The following is a 15,120-nucleotide window of genomic DNA, read 5'->3' as shown; positions in this document are numbered from 1 at the left end:
AACTACATAAGTGGGTTTTGAGAAGAATGGTTGGTGAATGAGGCCCAATGTTCCTGATTTGTAGAAATCACATTTGAGGAACAACAATAGTTGCAGGAACAACAAAAGGACATGGCTCCACTTCCTTCTGTTGTTGTTCCTGCAACACAGTTTCTAAGAAGCATCACTGCCATCTGATGTCATTAGTGTCCACCGGCTACTCCTCCCTAAAGCTTTTTAAAATGCCTCCCTTTTGGAATTTTTATTACTTTTTTATTTTCATGTTTTAGTTGATGCATTTGTTTTTAATTCTTTAATTTACTTTTAAGGTTCTAGTACTGAACCAGTTTGGTTGTTTTATTATTCAACTTATTATCATTTCTAATACCTAGTAGTTTCTTATTTGTGCTATTGTCTAGTTTTCTTAAATCGTTTTATTCTTATTGTTTTACTCGACCATATTGTAAATTAGGCCTTTATCTCAATGGACCTCTGAGTTTAAATATGAGTTGCATAAAAGAATGAATGACTTTTGATTTTACATTTCAGTTAGTTTCAGGTACAGAGTTCCTTTAAATTTTTAATTTTAGTTTTGTATTCCAAAAATAATTTTATTTATTTGTTTTTTTTGTAGGTTTTACTATTATGGTGACTATTTAGTTTAAATCAAAGCATAAACTCTAGGACAGTTTGGATCTGTTATTTCCTTTTGATGAGTTTTGCTGTGCTTAATTAGCATAAGAATAGATTGTGCTTAGCTATGCTAAGACATGGTATTTAAGATCTGAAAATGCAAAAAATATTTTTTTTCATAATACTGTTTAGTTCTTGTTCCTGTTTAATTGGACATTTTTGTACAGTGGTTTTGAAAACTGTGAATTTTATTTTTTGTCGCAGTTAATGAGTATATTTTTTCATTTATTTTAGTTTTTGTTAACAATAACACCATAATAACATTCTGCACTGAAAGTCATAAAATAGAACAAAATTGTTTATTAGCTGACAATAATGAAACATTTACTACGCTTTGATGCAGTAAGCTATTGAAAGTAATTGGAAATCATAGCACATCAGAATCAGAACACTTTATTGATCCCAGAGGGAAATTGTAGTTATTACAGTTGCAACCATTTATGTAAAAGAAGAAACACTTTAATAATTTTAAACAAAAGACGACTTTTCCTTCTGTACCATGAAGGAATCTTGGCTAGCTTGAGTGTATTTGCTTGATGATAGGAGGGTGGTAGCAGGGGGAGATGAAATATGATAGTACTTTAGTTACAATTTAGTAGTCATTTTCAAGACTCAGGAGTCGCTCAAGAATTTTGTTTTTAAGTTGATGTAGAATGATGTGTAGTTCTTACCCTGTGGCAGAATCCCATTAAGCCCATTCTGTGCTGGTAGCTGGTTTCAGATGATCTAAGTTGGTCTTTTATGGTCCTGGTAATGGTCAAGTTTGAAAGCTTCTCATCCAGTTGAACTTGGTGGAAATAGAGTAGACAGAACCAATTCTGGCTCACATCCGTGAGTGTTGGTTGACTTCCGGATATACAGTTGGCATGTGGGCCACAACTGGGCCAGATGCTGGACAGCTGTGTATGACTGTGACTCATATCTTAGTTCCTATTAGCATATCCTTATATCATATATTAGTTCCCAATTCTGGTGTGAATGTTGCGGCCCAGCAATGTGGCTGAAGGAAAAGGGCCACAGCACAATTAAGCTGCTGCAGATTCAGACTCAATTGATTTATACCTCAGTACTTTTGGCCCTAGTCTGGTATGTCATAAGTGGCCCACTAGAAAGCAGACAGTTTTGGGACGATTTTGGCTTACATGAGTGTTAGTCGACTTCCAGATAGATATTATGGCATGTAGGCCAGAACTGGGCCAGATGTTAGACGGCTGTGTATGGTTTTAACTTTACATTAAGGGTCAATTCTGGCATTAACATTGTGGCCCAGCAATGTGGATAAAGGAGGAGGGCCACACCTTTATGTTGCGTTAGATCAGTGCTTGGATGATTTATGCCTCAGTACTTTCGGCCTAAGTCTGGCATGTTATAAACGGCCCATTACTGAAGTTACGCAAAACAGCTGACACTCGCCGTTTAAGAGTAAAAAAACGTTAATTTAACAAATTTTTCCACACAAGTTCATCATTTTGATTGGACAAGCCAGCAGCTTGGTCTTGAAGAGAAGACAAATGGAAGAAGGTTTTAAAAAGGTAAGTAATGTTTTACGTACATTAACCTGAATTATTTTAAAACTATAAGGTTGCAATATGGAAAACAGTTATAACTACAACAATACCACTACACTTTGACTTGAAAAGCACATGGTAACTAGGTTAATGAAATGGCTTTCTGCTCAAGGTTTAGTTATGTTACCGTTAATTGCTAATTCATCGTTGCTAATGTTAACTTATCCTTTTTAAATTATCAGAGTAATTAGTTAGCCTTAAGAAAAAATTAGTTAGCTTGGGGCTAAAGTGCTGTCCGTGAGCTAAGGGGCCAGGTCAGAGCCGAAGCGCTGTCTGCGAGCTAAGGGGCCAGGTCAGAGCCGAAGTGCTGTCTGCGAGCTAAGGGGCCAGGTCAGAGCCGAAGCGCTGTCCGCGAGCTAAGGGGCCAGGTCAGAGCCGAAGCGCTGTCTGGGAGCTAAGGGGCCAGGTCAGAGCCGAAGCGCTGTCTGGGAGCTAAGGGGCCAGGTCAGAGCCAAAGCGATGTCCCGCGAACTCAGGGGCCAGGTCAGAGCCGAAGCGCTGTCCGCGAGCTAAGGGGCCAGGTCAGAGCCGAAGCGCTGTCTGGGAGCTAAGGGGCCAGGTCAGAGCCGAAGCGCTGTCCCGCGAGCTAAGGGGCCAGGTCAGAGCCGAAGCGCTGTCCGCGAGCTAAGGGGCCAGGTCAGAGCCGAAGCGCTGTCCGCGAGCTAAGGGGCCAGGTCAGAGCCGAAGCGCTGTCCGCGAGCTAAGGGGCCAGGTCAGAGCCAAAGCGCTGTCCGGGAGCGAAGGGGCCAGGTCAGAGCCGAAGCGCTGTCCGGGAGCGAAGGGGCCAGGTCAGAGCCGAAGCGCTGGCCCAGCAAGCTAAGGGGCCAGATCAGAGCCGAAGCGCTGTCTGCGAACTACTCAAGGAATAGCTCTAGCCTGACTTTTCAAGCGGTATGTCGTAATGATGCACTTTAGTGTGTGGTTGGCGTTTTAGCTCAGAGCTAGCGCGTTGGTAACTGCAGTTGCGTGTCCCCCCGTTTGTACTCACAACACCAGCAGTAGAGCTAGAAAACAGTTTAAATACGGGTGCTGTGGTTGTTTACCTGAGGCAATATGTCCTGGCTCATATGAGGATTCGTTGTCAGGATGCTTTGCATTAGTTTGAACTGCAAGTAGCTTAATTCTGATTATGAGTTTGTAAATGTTAGTTAGAACAAAAGCGTTCTTGTTGTTTACAGATCTTGCTTCTTTATTCCGTTTCTAAAGTAACACTCCTCTCTTTCAGACCAGCTGTTATTGGAGCTCTGTGACTGCCTCCAGCGTGTGTCAAGTGACAGAACTCGTTCAGGCTGCAGACAGATCTGATGGAAAAGTTGATTGTAATGTTGTTCCAGATTGTCAGATAAAGAGGTTGATTGACACCCAAACTGTTTTATCTACCGCTCGTTTTAACTTGTGTCTTTACGTAAGGTTAATCTACAACAGACCAGAACATTTCTGTTTTGAATATCGATCATTTTTGTAATTTGAAAAAATAAATGTATTTATTGTGATGCACAATAAACACATTGACTACTTTCTGTCGTTGTTTAAAGGATTCTGTGCTGGTGAAAATGATTGTATGCAAAACAAAGTATTATGATTATAATATATCTGCCTAACATCATGATGAAAACAGTTAAACGTCTCTGAATAACTTCATAGGCTGCCACCACCAGATGAGGGTTTAGAAACCCCCGCTTGCTGAAGTGGGGGTCCAGTGCTCAGCCCAAAAAGGTCTGGGTAGCTTGTAACATATCGGGTGACATTATGTACTCAAAACCATCAGCAAAGCAGCAGTTTCTCCAGTTTTGTGTTTTGTTTATTTTTTACCCGCTACTTATTTCACACAGAATCAGAAAGTTTTAGTACGAAGCCGTGTCTCTCACACAGTTCGTTTGACCTCGTGTGTATTTAATAAAGGCGCACCGAACCGGCTGAGACTTTTCCTTCACACATCTGCTTTTATTAAGTGTCATTTTTCAGACATCTCTGCTGTAAAATGAAATGTGTGTGAAGTACATTCTAACCCTAGTTGATCAGCCAAGTCCTGATATTCAGGGTGTATTCCAGTGGCCCCTCAGGAGTTTTTCTGCCCACAGGGTGTATCCTGCCTTACGCCCGATGATACCCCCCCCCCACCCCCCACCCCCCGGAGCCTGAGGGAGAGGCGGTGTGTGTGTGTGTGTGTGTGTATAAACTTTGATTCAAGGCAGATAAATAACAAAGATGAAGCCCTTTATTTTTTTGTTTATTTATTTATGTACCGTTTTTGTTTATTTAACCGAGGGCGTTGAGAATCTGAGAAGCGGCTGACTTGCAGCGGTCAGGAGAGCGACTTGACGTGGACCCTCACATTATAAACATGTCGACAGCTCTTCTCGCCCGTGTTTTACACGCAGCTCCTCTCTCCTCTCTCCGCGTTATTCGGTCACGGCCGCTCCTCTGGTTCGTGTCCTCGGATTCTCTAAGCGCCGCAGCCGATTCTCGGGCTTCTCCGGCCGCGCTCGGCCGTTTCGTTCTAAAGCTCTTCGAGCGGCTGCGATGGGTTTCTTCTGTTTTTTGGTGCAGCAACATCGGCCTGAACGTTTCTGAGCCTGAGCAGCGCCACATTATGGCGAATGCCGAGTCGTATTGGCGTAAAAGTCGCATGAATTCCGATGTGGCTGTTCAGACCGAGTCGCGTCGCCGGATACGGATCGGATTTCAGCAGCGCATGTGAAAGCGTCTCAGATCGGAATTAAAAATGTCATATTCAGTGCGGTTTTGCTGTTCACCCTGCCACACAGATACACATCTGTGTCACATATGAGATAAAAGATCTGATTTGGGCCACTTCTACATGCTCTCTGAGCGTAGTAGTCTGGACACTGATCTGCGCAGTCTGAAGGTGGACCAGCTTGACAAACTTGACAAACTTGACAAACTTGAAATCTTTCCAGAACTTGCCTCTCTGCAGAGATGAGAAATGATGTGCATCATCCTGCGATTCTTAAAATGTGGAGATAAAGAAAAATTCCTGCAGCTTAATCTAGAACACTTACAGAACCTAACAGTCTTAGCTAACATTATAACTTTAGCTAGGCTGGGTAACATGCTAGATAGGTTAACTTGATAAGCATCATTGTTGGGTTGATCCTGGAAATATTTGTTATACTTATTAACTCGCACTTGCATTTAACATGGCAATGATGGCCCTGAAGCAGCACATCGCTGCAGTCTCCACTGCATATCTCCATTTTTGACGTTTTTCAGTTTTTAATATAATTTGAAAATGCCTGTTGGTCTGTACGTTGTGTGCAAATTTCATGATGAATGGCCCAAAATTGCTTGGAGAGATGTCTGGTTCCACTGACTTCCATTAAAAGTAAAGTAGGTTTTTTCCTTCTCCTGTAAAGTTACTATTTTGGAGATTGGAGGTTTTCTTCCAGCAACTGCGATATACAGAGTTGGTGTGGTGATGATGGTCCTGGGTCAGCATTGTCATTGCTAATGCCAAGGTAGTAGTAAGCTCACTCACTGACATAACTTGCATTCTCCCTGGGCAGATAAGACCACTAAGAGTCCTTATTTAAAAGAATGACTGACTGAATACATGCAGCTTCAGTATTTTCAATGAAGCGGGGATCATTTCTATCATGTCTAGGAGCTGCAGTGAGCTTTAGAGTGCTCTCTTTCTGCAAAATGATTTTTTTTTCATAAACACTGAGCTCACGCTAACTAGCTATGTATTCAGTCTATTAATAGTGCTCCTTTGGTTGACTGCAGCTCAATATGAATATAGTTTTAATATTTTCAATAATCTGCTAAAGCAAATCTGCTTAATTTTGTGAGCTAGAATGCAGACGCTGACTGGTGCATTCTGGGAGTAATTTAAAGTGGCTCACCGAGGAGTAGCAGACACACAATGGCATGAAATGGCACATATGGATTAAAGTAAATGTTAGTACAGGAACAACGAAGGGATGTTGATCTAAGAAAATGTTGTACTTGTAAATCTGGTTCACCTCTGAAGCAGGAAAGCTGGTGTGATGACACATCATCACAAAATTTCAGGAGCACCTGTATCGCACACAATATGTCAGTTTGTCTATAAACATTGCTTTTTGCAAGTTTCCAAGAATTTTGTTTAAACTTAACCTTTGTTGTGTATGACAGGTTTCTGGGAAATTGATGGCTATGGTCTCATAGGAATATATAAATCAGACATGGATCGAATTGGTGGCATGAACACTAAAGACTTCAAAGACAAGTGGGGAGGAGAGGACTGGGAGTTGCTTGACAGGTAAGATGAGACTGAGCTATCAGAGAAACTTTAAGGATCACTTGCTTATTATGGCAGGTGTATTGGTTGATTGATTCATTGATTGATTGATTGTTGTAAATGTTAGAGCTCACCATTAACTCTGACCATGTTACATATTTTGGTGATTTCTGAAGAAGTCAACAAAACCCCTGTAACAAACTATCTAAAATTTCTGCAAATGGTAATGCACAGTATATTTGATTGAATAAAAAAAATAGTAATTGTGGCATCTGCAAAAGTTTGGACCCCCTTCAGGTTGTAAAGTCTTTGAACTTAATTAACTCATTAGGACTTAAGTGACTTGTTAGGAGGGTCAAAAATAGTCATTAAGAATTGTCAGCTGATCAATTTCAGAGCGTAATAAATTCTCTGACTCTTTAAACTTTGTACCTTGTGCTTGTTGATCTGAAAGTAGAGCTAGTTGAAGCAGCAGGGGAGGCTGCAAAAAGCAATCAAAGCATTTACGGTTTGCCATTTGTAGTGTCCAAACAATCAACAGGAAATTGCAGTTAAATGCGTTATGGTTAACTGGACTTCATCTACAACAATACATAATATACTTCCCCTCAAAAGACTTGCTTGGAGAATAAAAAGATTAAGACGTTTCGGACGTGTTCTTGGATTACACCAAAGCTGCTTTCAGAAAGGTGCTACAGTGTTGAAATGGAATAGCTAATAATGAGTGGCACTGTCTCATTGTACTTTTGTGCTACTCTGAGTATTAATGTTGATAATTATTGATTGCAGCTATTATTACTGTTGTTCCCTATTTAAATTGTTGATTTCTATTATTCAATATGTAACAAATGTCATCACAATGCATTGCACATCATGTCGTCATACACTACACTCTGGTTGCTATAATGAAAAACGAGGCAGTTAAGGGGAACGGTAAAAGTCCAAGCAAGAAAATTGGAAAAACAAGAAAATTCTCAGATAGAATTGCATGCAGGTCAGAAAGGTGACTGCAAAAAGATTCCATTGACACAAGAGTGGTGGGCCCAAATTCATCCAACCTTATCTACACCCTCAACGCAAAGGTCCACAGGGGTGGATCTATTACACTTCGGAAACATTGCATGAGTAAACGGAAAATTGGTTTCATTAAGTTTTGGAAGCAAATGTGACAGTCAAGACACCGAAATTTAAAAGAGGCTGGCTTTTAGAAAAATGATCCTAAACATACCTAAAATCCACCCTGAGCCCTAGGAATGTAAATTGAAGCTGTTGGAATAACCCACAAAGACCCACTGAAAATCCCTAGGTAGATCCAAAGAATGTCACAGAATAGGAAGTGAAGAAAAAGTGGGTGAAAATTCCTAAAACAAGAAAGGGAAAAATCCCAGCTAGCTACAAAAACCTGTACAAGCTGTCTTAATTAGAATGACTTAGTAGGACGTCCAAGCTTTTACACTCGCAAGAATCACTGTTTATTTATTTTCTGTATTAAAATTCAAATAGAAAGAAACTGTGCATTAATATTTGCAGATGTTTTTTATCAGTCCACCTAAAAAATTTTGGGGTGCCCCAACTTTTGCGTACACCTTTAGATGCACCTCTAAAGACCCCCCTCACAATCAATCAATCAATCAATAGATAAATACAATCAATGTCAAGGCCTTATCTGTCTCTTAGAATCCTAGAGAACAGGCTGGAGGTGGAGCGACTAAATCTGAGGAACTTCTTACACCATCACCATTCAAAGCGGGGAATGTGGAACAACTAGCTAAATGGATTTAATTTTTCTGCTCAAGGAAGTCGTCTTGTGATTTACAGACAGTGCTTTTCTTTTATTTATTCTTTCTTCTTCCGTTTTTTTCTACTTTTTCTTATCATCTATAAAAGAAGAAAAGTTATAAATGCCTTTTTTACAGGGCATAGGTCACAAAATTATTAATGCTTTCCTGTATCAAGAGAGGATATATGTGATACAGACGGGGGGAAAAGGGTAAAAATATAAAAATAACCTAAAACCACACAGAAGAATCAACAGGAACAGGGCATAAGCTCTTCAGAAAACACAAGTACATGTAGAAAAATTCAAACATGACATCATTGATCAATCATTTGGTGTGTGTGTGTGTGTGTGTGTGTGTGTGTGTGTGTGTGTGCGTGCGTGTGCATTTTAATGATGAATGAAAGGAAGGGGGCGGGGGGTTGATTGTAACTTGCAGAGTGTGTGGTATAGTTTTTATGTGGTGTGGTCTAGTTGTGCTTAGTTATTGTAATACAGATTGTGATAAATAGTTGTAAGAAGTGTCCAGCCTAAGTCAAACCGGGAGCTTTTGTTTTTGAGAGATGCAGGTAGTTTTTCCTTTTAATATGTGAGTGTATAAGTACAATGAAATGTTTTGATTTCCAGTTCATGAGGACAGGCTTCTTGGCAATGATTAGAACTTCATAGATCTAGAATAGATAGAATAGATATAGATAAAGAATATTTATATCAGTTAAACTGATTACTGATGTGTATCTGTGCAGAAAAGTGTTGGATATAAGAGGATATGGGCATGTAATGAGAGTGACAGGGGATTAATAACACTTACCAGAAGTGTGTGATAGGTAAGCAGTGCCAGATGGCATGGTTGTAGATATCTGCAGTGTGTTAGTGCTGGTGGTCCTGTGAGAATCATTCTTACATATCTGAATCCAGAAATCGGCCTTGGGAGTAATTGATAGTGTTCTTCCCATTGTCTATTTGGTAATGTTATAGGTAGATAAATAGACTTGAGCCTTAAGACTTGTACTGTGTTTTTAGCATCTGTGATTGTATTTTCTGGGATACCTGAGAATATGACGTTGTCTCTCATAATTCATGCTTGAAGTTCAAGTGTTGTCTTTTGAATTTTTTTTTTATTTGTATGGGATGAAGGTTGCATTGCATTTGATTTGCTTTAGATAGGACTTTAAATTCTTTATGGAGGACTTCTATTAGTGAGATCCTTGCATCAAGACTGAACAGTTTATAGAATGTAACTCATGCCTGTATGGAACGAGGATGTTACTTGGTCTTCTGAGACACCGGGTGAGCTAGGTGGACGTGGTCTCTGCAGTAAGGGAGTTGGGTTTTTCATGCCTTTGTTCTTTCCTTCATTTTTGGCTTCATTTATCCATGCTGACATTGCAATGGTAGAACTGGTCGAGGAAGTCTTTCTTTGCTTCCAGCACATAAATGAATTGACTGATTGAAGAGGTACAATAATGATTAGTTATTCCGATGTTTGCTTGGGTTTTAGTTCAGGGGCTGGAGGCCACCATTTAAATTGTTGCACTGTGTTTCACGAGAGTGTGCTAGTGCAATTCCCATGGAGAGACCCAAGTACACTCTTCTGTTTGATGAGAACTGACGTGGCATTCTTTTTTATCCCTCCTTTATAACATTTTCAGCCCTACCAATAGACTTTAATGCATATGTCAACTGACATATGAATTCATACGCTCAAAGTGAAAATGGACATTTTGCTCTGAATTCCATGTGTGTAAATTCCCAGCAGGAACAGTGAAACATTACGGCCAAGAATGTTGTATATTGTTGTACAAACATGTGCCTAAAAATGTTATAATGTTGTTACATTTGTAATAAAAAAAATGCAGACAAAAAAATGACTGTGGTCACTGAGTATCTGGGTTCAGCATTAACAGTTGCCTGATTGTCTGCACAAAATGCTGGGATTAAAGTGCACTTGCCTGGTTGGGCAGGCTGACGTTCAATCATAGAGCAGTTTTGATAGAATTGGGTTTCACAACAGAATAGAATTTGTTTTTCTTTTCGCACATAAGAACTAGGACACAATGCTGAATTAAAGTTATCTATTTTCACCTGTCTCTGTGAAAACACAGATTTACCTATTTACTTTCCATCAGTAATAATGTTTAAGGTTGACTAAACAAAGCTTCATAATATGTATGCTACATCTGCTTTCCAGGACAATAAGGGTCAATCAGGAACAGTAAAGGTTAAGTAAGTGTGTTGAAAGAAAAACACTTATTGTAACAGTAGTGAATGCATTACAGCAATACTCATTTGCAGTATCCCATGTAGTGGACCATCCCCTGAGCCACCATCCCATGTAGTGGACCAATGTCAGAACTGCTTCCAATAATAATATTTCTCAGCAATAAGGCACAGAATTCAAATGTAACAAATGTAATACCATATAAAAGTCAAAAACATCCACGTCACCTCTTGTTTCAAGGAAGTATACACATTTATCCGTCCAGCAACTTCCCTGAAAATACTGGACTAGTCATTATAATGTCAACCACTGAAAAACAAAATGTTACAACTTACCATGCAATCCTGATTGTAAAATATTACATCTCAACAACAAATATGTCATCAGTAAATAAGTTGATTTCAAGTTACCTCATTTGGGTTGTGTAACATCATGTAGTAATGACAAAAACCTTAATAGATGCAACTCAGGCCATGGTAATGCACTTATATTAAGTCGTTCTGTGACTGTAATGTGTTTATTTATTTAATCTCACTGTTATGACACATTGTGTGATATGCAGTGACTTTCTTTATTCCCTCACCCCCTTTATTTTTTGTTACATTGTGTTTTTGTGCATATCTCTGTGTTTGTGTTATACTGTGAAAAAAAACAATAAACAGTTATTAACAAAAAGAAAAAAAAGCCTCATATTTTGTATGCATACAGCCATCGTGCAACTCCTCCTTATTTCACACCCACCATGTTGAGAACCACTGGAGGTTGGTTGTGTTCTGATGGGGGAAAAATAGGGTAGTTTTGGTTAAATAGTAGACAATCAGGCACAAATGGCAGAAATAAAATGGGTCAAAACTGTCCCTCTAGCAAGCTCCTGTACAGTTGTGAGCCCTAATAAAAGGGTTATGCCTTTTTCCCATAGAGAAGAGAAGACATGTAGCGGTTTGCTTATCCAAAGTCTAAACACAGCACATTTTGTATAGCAGCCAAAAGTGGATTTGACGTGCACTGGTGCCTGGTTGCCTTGAAGCAACCAAGAGTGCAGATCTCTTATACACTAATCAGTAGCAGTAAGGTAAAGAAGACTAGGGAATTGAGGATAATCCACCTGCTGAATGCTGACTGCTGACTGTGCTAAGATTTATCAATGATGACCCATTCTGACAGTCTAGCACTTACCAGTTTTTCAGAGAGAAGGTGAGATGTAGTCCTCTAAATGGTTTAAGAAACATGGTATTCTTCTTTCAGCTTTCAGCAATTATTTGATAAGGACATGTAATATTTGTAATATTTTCTGTTAAGAAAATCAAATTTGAAATTTCCAAAAAAAAGTTGTTTGTAAGGTCAAAATATTTTTGTACCATTTTAATAGAGGTCAAAAGATTATTAGCTTCCACATAATGTCCCAATATGTTGAGTAACATATTCAACATTATTTAATTGACATACCAAAAATAGACTGAGCTACATATTAAGTTGTCATAACATGCAATGTCATTTTGTCAACCCTATGACAAAGCCTAATGTCAGCAAAATCCTATGTCACTTGGCATAGATGTTATGTCAACTTAATAAAAGCAAGCTTATTGACAACTGCAGTTTATTGGAAGAAGGCTTTATGCCTGTTTATTGCTGCTGTCGGAACAAAACCTTATATAACCTTGTAGAAATATAAAAAACTTTCAATATAAGTCAGTGGAATCAGACATTATTCCAAGTAATTTTAGGTCTTTTCTTTTGGTCCATTTATCATGAAATTTACACACCATATAAAGAGAGGCATCAGGCATTTTAAAATTATGTCAAAAGCTAAAAAGCAGCAAAAAATGTAAATGAGGTTTTATTCCAACAGCAACATCATATCAAAAGTCATGATATGATGAAAGTTTTTATTAGCAGGTGAGGTTGGGAAAGTTCACCTCAAACACCCAGACCATCAGTACAGGTGCTCCACAGGGCTGTGTCCTCTCACCATTGCTCTTCTCTCTGTACACGAATGACTGTACCTCCACGGACCCCTCAGTCAAAATCTTGAAGTATGCAGATGACACTACAGTCATTGGTCTCATCCGAGATGGTGACGAGTCTGCTTACAGATGGGTGGTTGATCAGGTGGTCCTCTGTAGCAGCCACAATAACCTGGTGCTGAACACAGTGGAGATGACAGTGGACTTCAGGAGGAGCCCTCCAGCCCTGCCAGCGCTCACCATCCTGGACAGAACTGTGGTGGCAGTGAAGTCTTGCAAATTCCTGGGCACAACACTTACCAGGGACCTGAAGTGGGACAGCAACATGAGCTTCATCATCAAGAGAGCCCAGCAGAGGATCTACTTCCTGCGTCAGCTGAGGAAATTCAACCTGCCCCAGGAGCTGATGGTACGGTTCTACACAGCTATCATAGAATCTGTCATCACCACGTCTATCACAGTGTGGGGCAGCTCAGCTACCAAGCATGACCTCCACATACTGCAGCGCATCATCAGGTCTGCAGAGAGGACAATTGGGGTTGAGTTACCTACAGTGCTGGAGCTGCATGCCACCAGAACCAGGAAGCATGCAGAGAAGATCTCCACAGACCCCTCTCACCCCGTACACCACCTGTTTCAGCTCTTTCCTTCAGGCTGGCGCTCCAGCCAGATGAGGATCAGGACATCCAGGCTACAAAGGAGCTTCTTCCCACAAGCCATCACTCTCTTGAACAGTTAAAATATTACACAACAACGATATTCCAGCTTCAACTGCACTTCCAGATACACTCGTATATAGTATCACTCCATCCTCTGGAACTGCTGCTCAAAACAGTGTTTATTCTAGCATCTTTTCACCTGCCATATTACCCCACCTGTCTGACTGTCACCTCATTGATCTCTTTCTCTGCCACCATACACCCTATAAATGCTGCTGCACTCAGCACTTTAACTTTAGACTCATACATTGCACAATGTAAGGTTTACAGGTATGACTGTGTGTATGTGTGTGTGTGTGTATGTGTGTGTGTGTGTGTGTGTGTGTGTGTGGGTGGGTGGGTGGGTGTGTCTGAGTGAGTAGGAATACAGGTTGTTATTTTACTTTATTTTGTATTTATTTTATCTTATTCCCTATATGTGAATGTCTGTCTGATACTGTGCACTGTGAGCTGTAACCACAACCAAATTCCTCGTATGCATAGCATACATGACCAATAAAGCTTGATTCTGATTCTGATTCTGAATCTGAAAGGTTTATGTAATTGACATGTAGCCTAATGAACGTAGTCTACAGTCAAGTGTTACTGAACGGTGCTTAAAGAGGTCATTGAATTTAAAATTAGGTCATTTTGATGGTTTGCCTAGTGTCTATCAGAGCAAAGCCAAACGAAAATAAGTGAATAATTAAAGAGAAATGTCCTTACTGAAAATGGCAGAACCTGCTCAGTGTGTTTTCTGCCCTCCGCCCAATGACTTCTGCGATAGGCTCCAGCAAGCCCCACAACACAGAAAGCTAAGTGTGTGGGTTTTGGGTGTGTGTAAAAATGGCAGTGCTACTTTTCATGTTATCCTTTTCACAGATGAGGAAGAATGTGCTGTACCCACTATATCCGCATTTGTGATGACACATACATGACTGGAAAAACAAACCAGCCTTGTTTTCCCCATCAGCTTCTAAATAACATTATAAATTATATTAAAGGGGATTTTTCAACTATTCTACATAATTACATTGTCAAAATATAACCAGATTCATTTAGAGTCAGGTTCTAAACTACAAGTGCACATAGTGTATGACCTCAATTCTATTATATCTGATATTACTTTCATTTGGTATTCACGGTACATCTGCTGATCCACAAAAAGTTTTCATGACTTATTATGAGACATGATTAATATAAAGCATGAGGATCTTTAACATTTGTGAACTTTGCTGGGTGGCATTGTTGACTCTCTAACATTACTGTAGGGTCAGCATAGACATGGGGAGGCCATGATTCCACCCTGACAAGTGCTCTTTCTTAAAGCCCAGGGCAGAAAGACGCACACAAACCACTGAAATCGTTAGTCACCACCAGCCACAGGCTTTACCCTGGTAGTATCTCCACCCACACACTCATACAACCCCAATTCCAATGAAGTTGGGACGTTGTATAAAACACAAATAAAAACAGAATACAATGATTTGCAAATCCTTTTCAACCTATATTCAATTGAATACACTACAAAGACAAGATATTTAATGTTCAAACGGATAAAATTTATAGTTTTTAGCAAATATTCACTCATTTTGAATTTGATGCCTGCAACACATACCAAAGAAGTTGGGGCAGGGGTATGTTTACCACTGTGTTACATCACCTTTCCTTTTAACAACACTCAATAAGCATTTGGGAACTGAGGACACTAATTGTTGAAGCTTTGCATATGGAATTCTTTCCCATTCTTGCTTGATGTACAACTTCAGTTGTTCAAAAGTCTGGGGTCTACGTTGTTGTATTTTGCGCTTTATAATGCGCCACACATTTTCAATGGTAGAGTCTAGTACCCACATCTTACTACGTAGCCACGCTGTTGTAACACGTGCAGAATGTGGCTTGGCATTGTCTTGCTGAAATAAGCAGGGACATCCCTGAAAAAGACGTTGCTTGGATGGCAGCATATGTTGCTCCAAA

The 15,120-nt window shown here is 39.9% G+C and overlaps 1 protein-coding gene and 1 long non-coding RNA gene across 2 annotated transcripts in view; one reads left to right on the top strand and one right to left on the bottom strand.

Annotated features, from left to right (window-relative positions):
- b4galnt3a (beta-1,4-N-acetyl-galactosaminyl transferase 3a) overlaps window positions 1-11,129 on the top strand; it is a 31,586-nt gene extending 20,457 nt beyond the window's left edge. The window contains exons 19-20 of the mRNA XM_017696967.2: window positions 6,378-6,504; window positions 8,161-11,129. Coding sequence (XP_017552456.1) covers window positions 6,378-6,504; window positions 8,161-8,251 — 218 coding nt within the window. The 3' untranslated portion in view covers window positions 8,252-11,129. The remainder of the gene's footprint in view (window positions 1-6,377; window positions 6,505-8,160) is intronic.
- Window positions 10,991-13,980, bottom strand: LOC119262259. The gene is made up of 3 exons (XR_005129515.1): window positions 13,870-13,980; window positions 12,398-12,752; window positions 10,991-11,254 (listed from the first exon to the last, which is right to left on the bottom strand). It is a non-coding gene; the product is annotated as an uncharacterized LOC119262259 (long non-coding RNA).
- Between the last annotated feature and the right edge of the window lie 1,140 nt (window positions 13,981-15,120).

The sequence above is a fragment of the Pygocentrus nattereri genome, chromosome 1 (genome assembly GCF_015220715.1).
Source record: "Pygocentrus nattereri isolate fPygNat1 chromosome 1, fPygNat1.pri, whole genome shotgun sequence".
Taxonomy (NCBI): Eukaryota; Metazoa; Chordata; class Actinopteri; order Characiformes; family Serrasalmidae; genus Pygocentrus; species Pygocentrus nattereri.
Note: the sequence above shows the minus strand (reverse complement) of the source record. Positions and strands in the feature narration are given on the sequence as shown.